Source organism: Lolium perenne, chromosome 4, assembly GCF_019359855.2.
Source record: "Lolium perenne isolate Kyuss_39 chromosome 4, Kyuss_2.0, whole genome shotgun sequence".
NCBI lineage: Eukaryota > Viridiplantae > Streptophyta > Magnoliopsida > Poales > Poaceae > Lolium > Lolium perenne.
Window position 1 is genome coordinate 172,479,749 of NC_067247.2, and position 17,617 is coordinate 172,497,365.

The 17,617-nt window shown below is 46.1% G+C and overlaps 2 protein-coding genes across 2 annotated transcripts; both read left to right on the forward strand.

The window, feature by feature from the left end:
* Positions 1-7,449: 7,449 nt before the first annotated feature.
* Positions 7,450-13,642, forward strand: LOC127294672 (uncharacterized). The gene is made up of 6 exons (XM_051324535.1): positions 7,450-8,007; positions 8,119-8,199; positions 8,440-8,597; positions 9,630-10,885; positions 11,245-11,327; positions 13,105-13,642. Exons 1-6 carry the CDS (start codon positions 7,525-7,527, stop codon positions 13,126-13,128), a joined length of 2,085 nt encoding a protein of 694 aa, XP_051180495.1. The 5' UTR covers positions 7,450-7,524; the 3' UTR covers positions 13,129-13,642.
* A 114-nt stretch (positions 13,643-13,756) lies between these two features.
* LOC127294673 (uncharacterized) lies at positions 13,757-15,371 on the forward strand. The gene is made up of 2 exons (XM_051324536.2): positions 13,757-14,820; positions 14,941-15,371. Exons 1-2 carry the CDS (start codon positions 14,275-14,277, stop codon positions 15,205-15,207), a joined length of 813 nt encoding a protein of 270 aa, XP_051180496.1. The 5' UTR covers positions 13,757-14,274; the 3' UTR covers positions 15,208-15,371.
* Positions 15,372-17,617: the final 2,246 nt, after the last annotated feature.

Here is a 17,617-nt window from a genome sequence, read left to right on the forward strand (position 1 = left end):
AGATGAGGAGGACGTGATTCCGCCTTGAATCTTGGGGCTTTATTTAACAATCATATTATTATTCATATGATCCTATATTTATTTAGTATGGAGTACGGACTGCCGTGATGTCCTATATTTATTTAATTTGTGAACCTGGTTATGTAATATGTACTGATGTGAACTCGTCATGTTCTTCTATGCTTCTAGATTTATCTGTGGACATGGTTATCTAATATCTACTGGCTTGATGATGTTTATTGATGTGCAAATTGCTAATATGTATACCGTGGTGCTGTCCAATTTTTGTTTGTTGTGTACCTGTCAGGTTCGGCCATACTTTTTTGCATGTCATGTTCACTTCAAGCAAGGTAATCCCGTGTAAAACATTTCTTTTATGCTCTTTTGCAACTTTTACTTGTTCAATAGAGCATAATTTAGTGCTCGGAACTTTGAGTTTTGAAAAAAAACACCGATTAATAGTCGACCGATTAAATCAGTTAATAGGCCGATTTCCGATTAATCCCTAATCTCAAGCCGACCGAGCAGTTAACGATTACCGATTTCTTGAACATTGGCTACTAGCATGCAAATAAGATTCCATAGGTTTTTTAATTTTCGCAGCAAACAATCCATGTCTTAACTCAGGAAATAAAATAAAAAGCTCACAGTTGCTTTCCATTATGCCTAACTAGTGTAAACAAGAAACCAAAAGATGCAATTGCAGGATCTAAAGGAAATAGCTTCGAGCACTCACACACCGGCAACAGTGCTAGGAAATAGCTTAGTAGTCGGAGAATGTGAATACCTTTTACCTTACCTCCCCAGCAACGGCGCCAGAAAAGTGCTTGATGTCTACATGTGCTTCTATTCTTGTAGACAGTGTTGGGCCTCCAAGAGCAGAGGTTTGTAGAACAACAGCAAGTTTCCCTTAAGTGGATCACCAAAGGTTTATCGAACTCAAGGAGGAAGAGGTCAAAGATATCCCTCTCAAACAACCCTGCAATCACGATACAAGAAGTCTCTTGTGTCCCCAACACACCCAATACACTTGTCAGATGTATAGGTGCACTAGTTCGGCGAAGAGATAGTGAAATACAAGTGGTATGGATGTATATGAGTGGTAATAGCAATCTGAATAAAATATGGCAGCGAGTAAACATGTAACAGAACAGTAAATAAACGGAGTTTGCAGTATTGGAAACAAGGCCTAGGGATCATACTTTCACTAGTGGACACTCTCAACATTGATCACATAATAAAACCACTCTACACTCTCTTGTTGGATGATGAACACCATTAATTGCGTAGGGCTACAAGAGCACCTCAATGCTGGAGTTAACAAGCTCCACAACATTCGATGTTCATATTTAAATAACCTTAGAGTGCATGATAGACCAACGCAATTATACCAAGTACTAACATAGCATGCACACTGTCACCATCATACTATGAAAGGAGGAATAGATCACATCAATACCATCATAGTAATAGTTAACTTCATAATCTACAAGAGATTACAATCATAACCTACGCCAAGTACTACATGATGCACACACTGTCACCGTTACATCATGAAGGAGGAATATACTACTTTAATAACATCACCAGAGTAACACATAGATGAATTGTGATACAAAGCTCATATGAATCTCAATCATGTAAGGCAGCTCATGAGATCATTGTATTGAAGTACATAGGAGAGAGATTAACCACATAGCTACCGGTACAGCCCTTAGCCTCGATGGAGAACTACTCCCTCCTCATGGGAGATAGCAGCGGTGATGAAGATGGCGGTGGTGTCGATGGAGATGCCTTCCGGGGGCACTTCCCCGTCTCGGCGGCATGCCGGAACAGAGACTCATGTCCCCCAGATCTTGGCTTCGCGATGGCGGCGGCTCTGGAAGGTTTCTCGTACCGTGGCTTTTCCCGTATCGATGTTTTAGGTCAGGGAGCTTTAAATAGGCGAAGAGTCGGAGTCGGAAGGGCCACAGGGGACCCACACAGTAGGGGGGCGCGCCCCCCCCTCTGGCTGCGCCGCCATGTTGTGTGGAGGCCCTGGGCCTCCCCTCTGGTGCCTCTCCGGTGTTCTGGAAGCTTCGTGGAAATATAAGATCGTGGGCCTTGATTTCGTCCAATTCCGAGAATATTTCCTTACTAGGATTTCTGAAACCAAAAATAGCAGAAAACAGGAACTGGCACTTCGGCATCTCGTTAATAGGTTAGTTCCGGAAAACGCATCAAAACGATATAAAGTATGAACAAAACATGTAGGTATTGTCATAAAATTAGCATGGAACATAAGAAATTATAGATACGTTGGAGACGTATCAGCAAGCTATTTTTTGGCACCGCTTGTTTACTTTTTTACTGCATCTTTACTTCCTGCAATATTACCACCATCTATACCACCTGTGTTTTAATATCTCTTCGCCGAACTAGTGCACCTATACATCTGACAAGTGTATTAGGTGTGTTGGGGACACAAGAGACTTCTTGTATCGTAATTGCAGGGTTGCTTGAGAGGGATATCTCTGACCTCTACCTCCCTGAGTTCGATAAACCTTAGGTGATTCACTTAAGGGAAACTTGCTGCTGTTCTACAAACCTCTGCTCTTGGAGGCCCAACACTGTCTACAGGAATAGAAGCGTGCGTAGACATCATTGGTGCAGAATACATGCTATGAAAGTATGCGGGCATTACAATAATATACATAGATAGTAATCCAACTGCATCTATGACTAATAATCCACCTTCAGGATTGCATCCGCGACACCCTCCAGTATTAAGTTGCAAGCAACAGACTATCGCTTTAAGCAATGTGTGTAAAGTAAACGATGAAACTACCCTTGAATAGAACACCGCTGTTTTCTCCCTATTAGCAACAACACATCTACAACCGTAGAGAACAAGGTCACTTCCCATGGTTAAATAGAGGCACGAACCCACTATCGAGCATAAATACTCTCTCTTGGAGTCGCTAGCATCTACTTGGCCAAAGTATCTACTAGAAACGGAGAGCATGCAAGATCATAATAACATAATACATAATCTCAACCAAAGCAATCTCTCTATAAATCGGATCCACATCAAACCAACATGTAGCAATTACAAATAGATGATCTTGATCATGTTAGGCAGCTCACAAGATCTATACATGAAGCACAACAAGGAGAGGACAGCCATCTAGCTACTGCTATGGACCCATGGTCCCATGGAGGACTACTCACGCATCACCTCGGATGAAGACATGGCGATGTAGAGGCCTCCGGCGGTGATTTCCCTCTCCGGCAGGGTGCCGGGATGGACTGCAGAACCCTCCCGAACTAGGGTTTCGGTTGACGATGGCGTCGGAACTTTTCGTGGATGGAGGCTCCCGTACCTGGGGTTTTCCTGATACGAGGAATAAATAGGCGGAAGGGCGGAGCAAACGAGGCGACGAGGCACCAGTACATGGGCCAGGCCCGACCAAGGGTGGGGTCGCGCTTGCCCTATGTACTGCCACGTGGCAGCTCTCCTGCGCATGTCCTTCTGGCTCCGTCTTCGTCCCGGAAAAAAATAAGACTGGGCTTTTGTTTCGTCCAATTTCGAGAAACTTTCATGTACAACTTTTCTGAAACACAAAAACAACAGAAAACAGGAACTGGCACTCCGGCACTACGTTAATAGGTTAGTCCCAGAAAATGCTAAAAAATGTGGAAAAGTGCACATAAAACATATAAGAATTGTAACAAAACAAGCATGGAGCATCAAAAATTATAGATACGTTTGGGACGTATCACCGACCTCGTGCTCGGTGGCAGACGACAGCACCATCGGCGCCCCGCTTCCCGACCGCTGCACCGCCGCCGTTGCTGAGGACCTACGCTCCGGCTCCGCCTCCTCCTCCACCCGGATTTGGAGTGCGACCTCCTCGAGGACCAACCGGCGCCTGCGCGCGTCCTGTTCCTCCTCAGAGTGGGCCGCTGTCGCTCCACCCAATCATAAGTACCTTCACTCAACTCCTTGTCGCTTGTTTACATTGACTAGATGATATTGTAGATGTGAATGTAGATATGATTCATTGCAATGTATATGATTCATTGCAATGTGCTTATGCTTGCCATGTCAAACTCAAGCACCATCATGGACTTAACAATGTCAAGTCCATGACACTGCTTGAGCTTGGCATTGCCATTGTCCATGACATTGCTTGAGGTTGGCAATGCCAAGCTTAAGCACCTGGCAATGCCAAGCTCAAGCACCATGATTGGCTTGACAGTGCTTGTTGTTGGCATTGGCACAATGTCAAGTCCATGACACTGCTTGTCCATGACATTGCTTCTGCTTGGCAATGGCATTACTTGGTTGTGCTTGTGCTTGAGCTTGGCATTGCTAGCTTGTGCAAGTCCATGTTTCTGCTTGTCCATGCCATTCCTTGCTTGTGCTTGTGCAAGTCCATCCTTCTGCTTGTCCATGCCATTGCTTTCTTGAGCTTGACATTGCTTGCTTGTGCTTCTGCAGAACTGGCCCTTCCTGGAACTATTCTCGGACGGTCCCATACTGGACACTATCGACTATACCGTCCGTGTGCAGCTGCGTGATCGCAATGTAGCGTTCATGGAAGCCCACCACCAGATCACAGCGCCGAGGCTTCACGCCGGCCGTCCTGCTGACCTGGGGCACGCTGCAAGGCAGCGTCTGCCGGCGTTGTTCGTGCAGGTGGAGAGCCACGACCTCCGTGCCCTCGTTGTCCCGCCGTACATGGAGCGGCCCCTGATCATGAAGTACAAGCTCAAGAACAATGCCCCCCCCCGGTGAAGGTCTGCTTGTACTTGGGCCAGCGTTGCGAGTGGAAGGTGCAGCTGCAGTGGACAGGCCAGCGCGTCGGGTACATCAAGTCCTGGAGCAAGTTTGCCGCCAGGATTTTGCTGCACGTCAACGACACGCTCGTCTTCACCCCTCAGGACGACAGCTTCAAGGTCGACCTCTTCAGGAAGGAGACGTCCTGCTCCAGCGTCTTCGGCTGCAAGAGGCACCGCGAGGGCCCTTTTGCTGATCCTCGCTGTTAAGGTGCTGCTGCTCCATCGCTGCCTCTGTTTATGTCTGATCCTGTAGTTGTGATGGCCTCTAGGAGGCTGATAAACACTTCTTTTGTGCATATCTCACTATTGTGCTGGCCTCTAGGAGGCTGTTGAACACTGCTTTTGGACTTGGATAGTCTGCTCCCAGGTTTAGGCAAGCGTCTTACTACTCTGACGCTAGATTAGGAACTCTAAAGTACTCTGTTCGTTGTGTATAAGTGTTTGATGTGGTTATGATCGTGTTTGAGCTGTTTGTGTACCGTTATATATATGATGGTAAGGTACCTCGTCCGGTCATCTCACGTCTTGTCACCACCGAAGGTCTGCATTTATGTGATATATGTCTCTCTCTTTTCCGTGTGTTTGCTCTCTGTTTCATGAATCTAGTTGCTGCTTGCGCTGCATGCATGCATACAGGCGTGCTGGGTACATTGCCACTTGGCTCGTTGCCTGTGAGTCCATTTGGCAACGGGGAGAGAAACCTTTGGTTATTACTAAACCAAAACCGTCTCCGTGAGGCAAAGTTCTTCCTGTCCCCATCCCTGATAACTGCCACGGGGACATATTGCATACCATAACCACCACCATCGGGTTAACGGCTAACCAGCGGTTACCCATCCCTGACAATAGGCTAAAAAAAATTGAGTAGCACTTCTCTAGTACCTTAGCTAAAAATATTGACAGCAAATCAATAGGAGAAAACTGGGCACATAGCCACTCACAGGTCATAGAAATAGATAATATAGGTTCAAATACTTAGCCGCACAGGGACACATAAATAGGGTCAATACTTTGCCTCACAGGGACACATAGCAGTTTAAGTTCAGCCATTACATGACACAAATGATAGGAGTAGCAGTTTAAGTTGAGCCATTACATGACACAAATCAATTGGCAATTTAACTTCAGCCATTACATGACACGAGTCATGACAATACAGAACTCGAATGAACCAAAAATGAAAATAAATTGTAGTCTTTACTCCAAGCTTTGCTTCATCATTTCAGACTTGTAGAAGCACTGAAGTGCAGGCTGCGACTCACTAAACATTACAGCTTCAGGCCCTGCATAAGGTGAAAAGATTAGACTGAAAGCTTGTTCTATACAAGTATCATCATCCTGTCCGAAACAAGTGAATAACTGATGATCCATTCATTTATCATAGTAGTATCATCATCCTGTCCTAAACAAGTAAGTGAATATATCGAAGAACAAGCTTTTATCGCACAATTCACCACGCATATATACAAAAAAGCATATATAACAGATCATCAAACATATATCATAGAGAAGCATCAAGCATACATCTAAACATCTATGTATCCAAGAAAAGGCCTCACCGATTTGGACTTGGAGAAGCAAGGCGGGTCTTGAGGGTGGAGCTCGCTGTTGGAGAAGCTACTGCCCGGCGTGGAGGCCGTTTGTCGGCACTAGAACGACGGCCCGGGGCGCTGACGCCGTCGGGATGGCGGAGCCGGTTGATGATTGAAGAAGCCGTGCGCAGAGCTCCGTTGTTCGCCGGGATCTGAGTGGCATCGGCGTCGGCTGCTCCTGGTCCTAGACCTCCTGGTCCTGGGTCGACGACGAGCTGCGGAACAAGTGGGTGCTCAATGGCATCCGTCACCACGGCGAGGTCAAGGGACCCCGTCTCCACCGATGGGGCAAACGACCGGGAGGGGGGCTGCTCGTTGGACGTCGTCGTTGCCTCTACGGGTGAGGAACCTGAGGTTGATGTAGTGGGAACAGCGGCAAGAGAGGAAGCAGAGAGAGCGACGGCGTGCGCGGGGAGCGAGAGCGGCGACGTGCACTGGGAGGGAGCGAGGGACATCCGGGAGCGAGCGGGAGTGCGGGACTGCGGGAGCTGTGGTGAGCGGCGGCTGATCGGACGCGTGCGGCTGGGCTGGGTTTGGTTCGAGAGGGTTTGGTTCGTCTCTCTCTGTGGCTGGGTTGCTGGGAGCGGCGGCTGGGGGTGGGAGACAAGAGGAAAAATTTGTGGACTAGGGTTTCCTATATGTATATATACTGCCACATTTGCCACTCATTAAACTGCCCCCACATGTCATAACCCCTAACGGGGATGCACCGGTGATTCACCGCTGGGTACTGCTGTACCGTAACTGATCCCCGCTTCCCCGATGGGGAGTGATTTGCATTTGATAAGATCCCCACGGGGATTATATTGTCGCCATAACCGTCCCCTAATAGGTGAATTAACCACCGGGATCGGGGAATGGGGAACCATTGACAAATTGACCTGTGAGGCTGTGACTGATAAATAAAGCTGAGAGAAATAGTATATCCTAAAAGAGCTGGGCTGAAATAATGATGGAATGGGCTTGAAGTTAAATAAAACAGACATGGGCTTTGCGACTTAAAATTTAACACAGGCCTGTGTGCAACCTGTAGGCCTCTGCTCTCTTCTTCTTCCTCCGGACTTGACGGACGAGGAGTTGGCGGCGCGAATCGAGCGAGTACTCTCCAATGGCGCTCCTCTTCTTCGACCTCAGCCTCCTCCCTTCCTCCACCGCCAGCTCCCGCCTCCTCGCCGCCGCGCGCGCCCTGGAGCTCGGCTACGCTGCCGTCGCGCTCGACCACCCGCACCGCGGCCTGCTCGCCGACGCCGACCGCTGCCGCACCGCCCCCTTCCCCGTCCTCTCCTCCCTCCCGCTCCCCTCCTCCGCCGCCCTCCACCGCTCCCGCAATGGGTCCCCTACCGACGAGCCCTTCCGCCAGTACACGCGCATCACCCTCTCCCTCGACTCCCCCGCCGCCGCCGCGTCCGCGCTCGCCCCCTCCGCAGCCCGCCTCCTCCGCACCTACGACGTCGTCGCCGCGCGCCCTCTCAGCCAGGCCGCGCTCGACCACCTCTGCCAGTCCGCCACAGAGCTCGATGTCATCTCCATCGACTTCTCCCACAAACTGCCCTTCCGACTCAAGCTCCCAATGATCAAGCTTGCACTGCAGGTAACTATTCGCTAATTAAACACTACCTCCCTTACCACTTCAGCTGAATTCAATGTTTAATGTCTGTGCATTCCCCAACTCCCAACTAACCATGTCTCCATCTGACTGCAGAGGGGGATACATTTTGAGATTGCATACTCTGCCCTCATCGACGATGTCAGTTCAAGGAGGCAAGTCCTAGCTGAAGCCAAGGTTACCCACGTTGCTCTACTTTCATTGTTCATTCACATTGGATACAAAAATCATCTAATGAGTATAATCGTTTTGATTTACTCCTGCAACATTTTGTCTAACAAGTTCATCTCACCTCCACTATGCTGGAACCACTGTTTTATAGAGACGTCTGCATCCTAGTAGCTTAGTTAGAATTTCATATCTCTGTTCCAAATTGTTTCTTTCGCTACTAACACAGTCCGCCTCTTCTCTTCTTAGCTGCTGGTGGATTGGACTAAAGGGAAGAATCTCATTATTACAAGTGCTGCTCGTAATGCTAATGAAATCAGAGGGCCCTATGATGTCATTAATTTATGTGCATATTTACTTGGCCTTTCTACACAGCGAGCCAAAGCTGCTATGTCCGTAAACTGCAGGTGAGTCGTATATCCATTACCTGGACAGGTTTGGTCGTATGAGTTTGCTGATGTGGCTAGTTTATCCTACAACTTTGAATGCATGTTTTATCTTAACCTTCATCTGATCAATTTTGATTTAGTCTGGAGGCCTCCTCTTTTTTTTCTAGTGTTTTCAAGTTTCCTTTTGTTCCTATACAGAGTTAAACGTGGGGTTTTAGTGCGAAAAGACCTCTTAATTTATTTAGTTTCCGTTCAGCCTCTGTGGTTCAACCTGCAAGACTATTAGTCATGGTTTTTGAGTCGCCGACTAATCGCCGATTAGTTGCCGACTAATCGCCGAGTCGTCGCGGCGTGGCTGGGTCGCGCAGGCGACTTGACTCACGGAGCAAGTCGCGCCACGTCACTGGCTCAGCGGCGACTTCCTGCGACTATACAGCGGCTCGGGAGGAGAGGCTCGAGCCGCCACCGGATTTCAGAGAGAAAGGGAGAGAAAGTGCAGAGCTCAGGAGGTTGCAAGGTCGGCGGCGCTAGGAGGAAGGAGAGGGTCGCGCGGCGAGGCTGCGAGGCTGGCTGCCTCCATCCGCCGCCGGTCGCTGCCACTCCTCACCGGCAGCACAGAGGCTGGCGGCGCTAGTAGGAGGCTCGAGCTGGGCGGCGCTAGGAGGAGGCTAGGAGGAGGCGAGGCTGGCTGTTCAGATTCTAGGTTTTGTGACGGGGGGTAGGCTGGGAGCTGTTAGTTAGGCTGGGCTGGGCCTGGCAGGCCTGGGTGTGATAGATGACAGGCCTGGAGGCAGAGGCTGGCCGTTCAGACTCTGCTGTTACAAGTTTGATGTTACAAAGATGGAAAAAAACTGCTAGTACATGCTAGGCGACTTGGGGCGACTATACAAGCCCTAGTCGCTGAGTCAAGTCACCAAGTCACGAGTCTCAGCCTCGGCGACTTGACTTGACTCGGCGACTCAAAAATCATGCTATTAGTCCTCTCATCTTAATTTGCACAGTTTTCTAATTAGGATTGTATTTAATCATGATGCAACATTATGCTATCAGGTCGCTACTATCCAAGGCTATGAGGAAGAAATATTTCTACAAAGAAACAATTAAAATTGATAGATTGTTACCAAATGAGTTACTAGATTCAACAAAGTGTAAGCTTAGTGACTGGATTGGTTGGGATCCTATATCTTCTAAAGGTGATCTGCAATCTTTGGAGAAAAATCTGGAACATTCTCCCAACAAAGATGAACTACTGGCTTCACCCATAAATTGTTCCACCAAAGTGTTACATAAAAAGCTTCGTGATGCTGATGTGTCTCTCTTTACTGAGCGACCAGAGCAGTCTACCGGTGATAGCGAAATGCCTGTCGAAACGCAAGAAGAGACCTTACAAGCTCACGGAATTGAAGCAGACATTGCTGCTAGTCATACCAGTTTGGATGAATCTGAAAATAATGAGATGGTTATGGCTCACAATGCACAGGCTTTTGTTGTGCCTTCTGTCGACAGGAAATGCATTGATGAGCATGCTGAACTTACTCTGGATGCAATGGAATTAGATGCTACGGAATTATGCTCATTAAATCACATTGCAGGTGACAGTGATCCTTTGTCTTCCGATGTTGAGTTAGCATGTTCTTCTCTTCCCCAGGGTATGGAGCTTTCTGACCCTATGCTTGAGGACAAGGATCGTGACCAAGCTAGTGACATCCTAGATTATGCTAGGGCTGATGCAACATATGGGACTAGCTGCACATCTGGTGAGATGGAGGATCAGGCACCTCTGGATCACAAAATTCTTTCTTGTTCTGATGTTTCTCTTGAGAATAAGGGTCTGGACAAGCCTGACGACATTCCAGTTCACTCAAAAGATCACAGAAGTACTGCAGAATCAGTGGGGTGCCCCCCAGGTGGGGGAGATGATGAGACACCGTTAAATCCTGCAGTTCTGTTGAGTGCTGATTTATGGAAAGACATTGTACTGCCTATACAGCAAGTTATGGAGGGCAAAATAGAGCAAAATGTGGATGAAAGCATCGAACATGCTACGATTTATAAGGCAGAACCTGTTGACATAAATGCAAGAGGAATGATTTCAGTGGAGAATACTGTCAACAGTCAAGAGATTAGTTCAGCTGCTATTGTTTCTGATAAAGGATCTATCGACGGAACTAGGGAAAATTGTGATATGAAAGAACAAAATGCAAAGAAACCCAATGCTTGTTTAAATAAAGATGCTAAAATACATGGGGAGCCAGTAAATTTTCCTTGTGCAGTTAGTAAGGTGGAGGTATCTACAGCTATATCAGGTGATATGATCTATTCATCATTTATTTATTATTTGTTTGAATTGGTGGCATGTCTTGGTTTACTATATGTATTCATAAATCTCTTGAGCTCGTAAGCAAATAGGAGTTTTTTTTTTTGGTGAAACAGCCTTCTTTTAGTCAATTCTCTTCACTCTTACAGTAATGTGTTATTTATGAGAACAAGCGAATTGCACTTGATGTACCTTTATTTATGTTTTTGAAATAAGATCATGATAAATAATGTTCTAAAACAGGTAATCCTCTTAAAAATATTGTTAAATGGTTTTTAGCATGAAGAATACAAAATGATATATTGTGCTGCCTTCCAAACAAGTCTGAAAGTCCCGTCGGTTTTGCAGAAAAGCGAAGAAAAAACTGTCCCCCTTATATTCCTTTCTTGGGCTTTCTGAAGCGTGTGCCTTTCAAGAAGAAATTATGCAAAGTAAGAGGCCTTGTCAAATCTTTCCTATCATATCTCTTGCTTTAAATGTGCTGGATACTGCTGACTAATGTTAATTGCCAATCATGTGTAAGGCAATGAGTTCAGGAGCATTGTCAACCTTTTATGAACACAATAGGCGTCACTTCTTGTGATGTCAGAAGTGATGTCATACTTGATATAAGGATTGCTGCAAGATACTATCTCTGTTCCAATGAATAAGGCTTATATTTTTTTCAAAAAGTCAAACTACATGAAGTTTGACCAAGTTTCAAGGAAAAATTATTATTATGTACAATCCAAAATCAACACCTTTAGATACATCATAAAATATATTTTCATATGATATCTATATAATATCGTGGTTCTTGATAGTTTTTTAAGTTGGTCAAACTTTACTTAGCTTGACTTTTTCAAAAAATTATAGGCCTTATTCATTGGAACTGAGGGAGTAGAACTGTACTATGCGTTTGGTTGTCTATAATCAGGGAAGAAACTTGTGTGTGCATAAATAAAAAACCCCACAAACTTTGCTCGTTCCACATTGTTACTCCGTTAGTGCTGGTTCTTCTTTCAGATGGAAATAAAACTACCTACAAAATCACCATCAGTAGCCAATATGCCAATTTGGCGAACATGGCTTCCTGAAGAAGCTTCAACTTATTTTCTATAGTCTATCCTCTTTACTAGGAATGCCTGGATCAGTAAAAATGGATGTTGGCAGCCTCTGAAAAAGAATAGCTTGCCATGGTTCTTTTTTGTTGTTGCCTTGGAATCAAATGACTGGCACTAAAACTAGATGCATATTGCATAATGTACTGTGAGGAGAAATCTCGTTTTGTCCACACACTTTGCTACATGCCAAATTAAACCTTTGAGTACACAACATCCTAAAAAGCTGAAAAACAGACTCCCATGTTGCTCAAAGTATGAAGTCAGTTATAAGATATTAAGATGATTCCGTTATGCTTTTCTCGAAACAATTTTTGGAAATATGGCCACTCAGATGTTGATGTATATCTTATTTTCTCTTCTGCTTTGTATTTGATCAATGTAGCTTCAGGACAGGAAGACTAATTAATTAGCATTATCTTTGAAAATCAACTACACCAGATAGAAACAGATGCATAAATTCACTATAGTAATTTCAAAGGATTTGACCTGAAAAGATTTTTAGAGACCTTGCCAGCAATAAAGGGCCTCACCCCCACAGATGCACCCAAAGGATGATGTGGGGGCAGAACAGAAATCTTTTCCCATATCATGCATGGCACTACAAAGAGAAGTCTTATCAACTTTTTTTTTCTTTTTACCAAATCTTATGACATTTGAAGCGACACATTGGTTGTCCCTTCACATATCAATGCTGGTGTACGTTATGTGTCCTATAAGAGTGAAGTTGGGCCGGTTTTTGCAATCTTTTGGCTCTTAAATACTAACTCTTTGAATAGTTACATATCTTTCTAGTCTGTTGCTCATCTCTGTATGTTCTTTATACACATCAACTGAACAACTATTGCATCAGCACTCATGCTATAATGCTGGGACTATTTTTATAGTTGACCTACTAGAAGAAAGAAAAATTTACGGGATATGCGCTTTATCCTAATAGTTCCACTTGTTTTCCTTATCTTATATTCATTGACAAAGAGCCACTGCCTCAGTGTAGACTCCTTTTCCCCTCTTTGTGAATCCTCTCAATTTTTCTCTCGATGCACTAAGATGTCAATGATTTAACTCATCTGGTTGCAATGTTGCTCTTGTGTTGACATCTTTGCAGGTTGTATCTAAAAGGAAATCATAACAACTGTTGGAGTATACAATTCAAGCATTTGCCGTGTACCAAAGGCAGACGGATCCTTTTGCAATGCGATAGCCCAGTGCGCTTTGACTTTATCTTGTCGGTTGGCTAAGGCCACTTGAAGGTTGGCGAGCTTCGTGTAGTCAGGCTCCTGAGTGGGGTACTGTAGGGATTCATCAGAAGGTGCATCATTATATGAGAATAGAGTCCTGTAATTGGTCATGGACGCTTCCGGTGATCTCACCAACCAATAGCCAACTGAAAACAGCGTCCTGGGTCTATGGCAACAAGCTTCTGTCAAATAGATGCTTGAAACAACACAGATTCTTGTGGGGGTCTATCTTGTAGCCTGCAATGTTCAAAGGGGTTATGATTTGTCCCCACCAAAATCTTGGGAGATTCACTTTTGTGAAGGTAATGATAGTAACGCGGAGGGACAAAGTCTAATCAAGGACCATCTTTCACATTTGCATTTAATCATTGGGAATAAAACACTTGCATTTGGTACTGATCGTCACCCCAGTGAGCTTTCTGTGCATATTTGTTTTTTGCAGTTTTAGTTATAAAATGAATGGTATGTGTATTTTTTTTCCGCTGTGTCCCATGCTATCCACTGTTTCTAGTAGAAAATGGCTAGGAGCGTCGGAACCTTAAAACCAGCCAAATATTTGTTGCTGTATAGGATCGTGACTTTTTTGCTTCATGGAGCAAGCAGAGTGGTGATGGATGTTTGTTGCTGTGCTAGTCAACTGCAAGTTGAGCACAGTGCCTGTGAAGGTGCTGGAAAAAGGCATGTGGTTTTAAGGATATGGGTGGGGAAAGTAGGAGATCGGCCCAACTTGCTCATGTCTCCTTGAATCGCCTGCAGTGTTGCCCTTAACCCCCAATTGCTGTATCTAGTTGTGTTTGCCAGCTTTTGTTTTTCCTGCTTGTGCCTCGTAAATCCATGATCTATTGAGATTCTCCAGTGTCAGGAAAGTTGCATATATTGGTGATGGTGCCTCCTGCATTGAGCTACTCTGTGCGTAGCATTGAGAGATCGTGTGTGCTTGCCAGCTTGTTTTTTGATAAACGCGTTTTTCAGATGCCTCTAGTGTACTGCCCACATTTGATTCTGCAGTGCATGCTCCAGGAAAGATGGAACTATGAATGTGTATATCCTCGCTGGAATTAGATTTGGTTGTACGAATGCAGAAATTGTGCCATCGCACAAGTAGTAGTAGTAGGTCATTTCAAATCAGAGTTGACTTGCGACCTAAGTCGTTGAGGAGGCCAGACGTGCAGAGCAACCAATATATATGGTCGATCTCCAGGCCGGTTTCACAACACACATACACGCAACGCAGGCAGCACAGTGATCTCTCCACAGAGAACAAGTTGACAATGTATCACTGGAGCACATCATCTTCTTCCTCCAGTACTCCTTGCTATAGCAACGGCAGCGGTAGCAGCAATGGTCCCTTGCTCCCCTCCATGGCGTCCAACAGCTACGGCGATCTGTTGTTACAAGAGCAGCTGCAGCACTACTACCCCTCCCCGCCCATGGTGCAGCGCGTGATGAGTGCGGGAGACCTCCAACAAGCTCCTGCGCATGCGCCGGCGCCGGCGGCGAGGTACAGCGCGGAGGAGCGGCGGGAGCGCATCGAGAAGTACCGCACCAAGCGCAACCAGCGCAACTTCCAGAAGAAGATCACAGTGCGTTCATTCTCTTCTTGCTATCTCTCGTCGTCTCGATCGTGCCCTACATGCCACGTCCATGTCCATGCGTGGCACGTTCATCACCATCACTCATGTCAACTCTGTGTTTTGTTTTAGTACGCTTGCCGGAAGACGCTGGCGGACAGCCGGCCGCGCGTGAAGGGCCGCTTCGCGCGCAACGTCGACGACGACGCGGCGGCGGATCAGCCGGAGGACGCGATGACGGCGTCCATGGCAGAGGTGTCTAATTTCGTGAACGACGGAAGCAGCAGCAGCGGCGGCATGCCGCCGGAGTGGTGGCCGGCAATGCAGGGCGAGCTGGCCATTGAGGACGAGGAGCTCATCGCCTCCTACCTCGCCGTCTCCTCCATCAACCTCTACTAGCTAGCTACCGACCTAGCTCCTTGATACTATATCCTCGCATGCATCGATCTAGACCTATTTGGAATTGATTCTCGATTGACTAATTACTTGTTTTATCTTTTTCTCTCTCTCTGTAAACGAGCTAGCAGCTAAGTATTTAACCGCCATTATTATTTATTCATGTGCCTGCATTCCTTCTCTGTCACTCTGAACACTCGTGGTCAATGTTCAAGCTCCATGTCCTCCTGTGTCTGAGTGCGCGTGGTGGTGTTGGATGGGGCGGTCGGCGGCCGGACGGATTGCACGATCGGGGTAGTGCGCGGCCGGTTCGTCCTGTCCGAGCGACCGAGCTTCCGAGCCGTTGCTTCTTACTCCTCGCTCCTCTAGCTCCACCCTTCGTTTCCTTAAACCTTCGAATCCTGGACTTCGTCAAATTTCAAAGGATCTGAAGAGTTTTAGAGGAAAAATAAAGGATCAAGCATGCATGTCGACTAGAGGAGGCGGAACAGATGACTAGAAATTTCAACAAATTCGATAATTTTAGTGGGGTGTGGATATATAAGTTCTATGAAATGAAATTATTCAATACAATGTTATGGCAAGGTAACACACCAGCGATCAACATTAGCAAGACAAATAACCTAGGGTTATGGAAACAATAATAAACATAGAAGGTAGAAATAACCAAAAGAGGTCACACACGCAAACGATAAGGTTATGCCCGAGGTTCAAATCCTTGGAGAGGGACTCTCTTCTTCGCTGGAGAGGCTTGGACACGAAGTCGCCACGACCGCACAAAGTTCTAAGTGTCACTAGTCTTAAATAAAATATTGTCAATATTCTGAACTTATTCCATGTACTCGTAAATTAATTTGGATGCACAATGAGATCCTACAGAGTGTATCAGAGTGGGAGAAGCATAAAAAATTGGACGGAATGACAGCAAGCCTTGCAATCTTACCCACTTCAACGATTTCACCGGTTGATTTGTACATGTCCTGTAAAAGTGTAAGAATTTAGCCAAATAGAGAATATGGAACTTAATTAAGAATAATTCAAACTTGATAACATGCAGTTGAGTAAGATGATTATACGGCAGCATTATCGTGCATGCTTCCCTGTCTATGCACACTCGTTATCAATCTCAGCAAAAGAGTTATTCCATTGCTCCACTGATGGAGCTTACAAAACTAAAATGCACAACCTAGTTAAAAGGACACATGGGGAAAAAAAAGACATGCATTTTTGTGTCTGAGTGTTACCTACTGATTTAGGTAGATCGATCCGGTACCCAATTTCTCTACTTCGGTATTCCTTCAAAAAGATGGGGTGGAACAAACTGATTGGTTCAAGGACTCACTAATTTAGTGGCAACGTTATATAAATGCATTTCCAAACAAAGTAATTAAATAGCAACATGACTTCATACACCTACTTACTACAGCTGACAATGTAAAAGGAAGCGATTCTCAAATATATAACAGTGCAGTTTAGAAAACATCCATACTAGCTAAGGTAAACCAATAGGGTAAGTTAAAGGAGAGCAAACAATCTGAAAGGAGGCAAACGACATGGCCATCAACATCAAGTTTTGATCTGAGAAATAAGCACATAGTTTGCATGTCTGGTATAAGATGAGAGAAAAATTACACTCGCTCGTCCTCGTCGGGTGGGCAGAGCCGCAGATGATTTTTTTTTCTCTTTTCTGGTATAATATGGGAGAAAATTATATATTTTGATCAGGAGAGAACTTATAAGGGTATTTTACTCTTATCCATTATTTTGGTAACTATGACACCGTGCTAGAGTATTTAGACTAATACATGTCTACAAGATGATTCCTAGGTATTAGCCAAAGAGGTGTAATGGTGTATCAATGGAACAAGAAGACAATGGGAGACCCCCCACTTCGATGAAAAAGAAACAAGGGTGTTTCAGCCTCGGCCGGTCAGACCGGCCCTGGCACCGGCCAGCCCGGCGTAGACCGGCCCCAGGACCAGTGCTAGCCGGACGATGTCCAGTAAACCCAAAGAAGTGGTCCCGTCAAGATCCGGTCCCAGACCCGGTTTGGACCGGCCGGTCCGGTCCCAGGCCCGGTCGGACCGGGTGCAGGACCGGGCGCCCCGGCGCCAACCGGCCTCCATGCTTGTGCCAGCCGGGAAACGTCCAGTATGCCCCAGAGCCCATCCGGTCAAGGTCCGGCACCCACTCCGGTTTGGACCAGCCTGTCCGGTCCCTGGCCCGGTCTGACCGGGCCCTGCGCCGGACGGCCCAGCCCCAGGTCCGGTTGACCGGGTGCCTCGAAGAAAACGCTGATGTGGCAAGTCAACAACGGCCATATTTCAAGTGACACTATATATACCACTTCTTCTACCTCTGAAGGGGCAGGCACTACACTACAAGCTGTTCTCTCTCTCATACTCCATTGTTA

Bases quoted from the DNA above. Each gene is read 5' to 3' on its own strand.
- LOC127294673 (XM_051324536.2), top strand. From the start codon at position 14,275: ATGTGTATATCCTCGCTGGAATTAGATTTGGTTGTACGAATGCAGAAA. The intron at 14,821-14,940 runs GTGCGTTCATTC...GTTTTGTTTTAG, and splicing joins ACTTCCAGAAGAAGATCACA to TACGCTTGCCGGAAGACGCT.
- LOC127294672 (XM_051324535.1), top strand. From the start codon at position 7,525: ATGGCGCTCCTCTTCTTCGACCTCAGCCTCCTCCCTTCCTCCACCGCC. The intron at 8,200-8,439 runs GTTACCCACGTT...TTCTCTTCTTAG, and splicing joins AAGTCCTAGCTGAAGCCAAG to CTGCTGGTGGATTGGACTAA. The intron at 11,328-13,104 runs GTAAGAGGCCTT...ACATCTTTGCAG, and splicing joins TCAAGAAGAAATTATGCAAA to GTTGTATCTAAAAGGAAATC.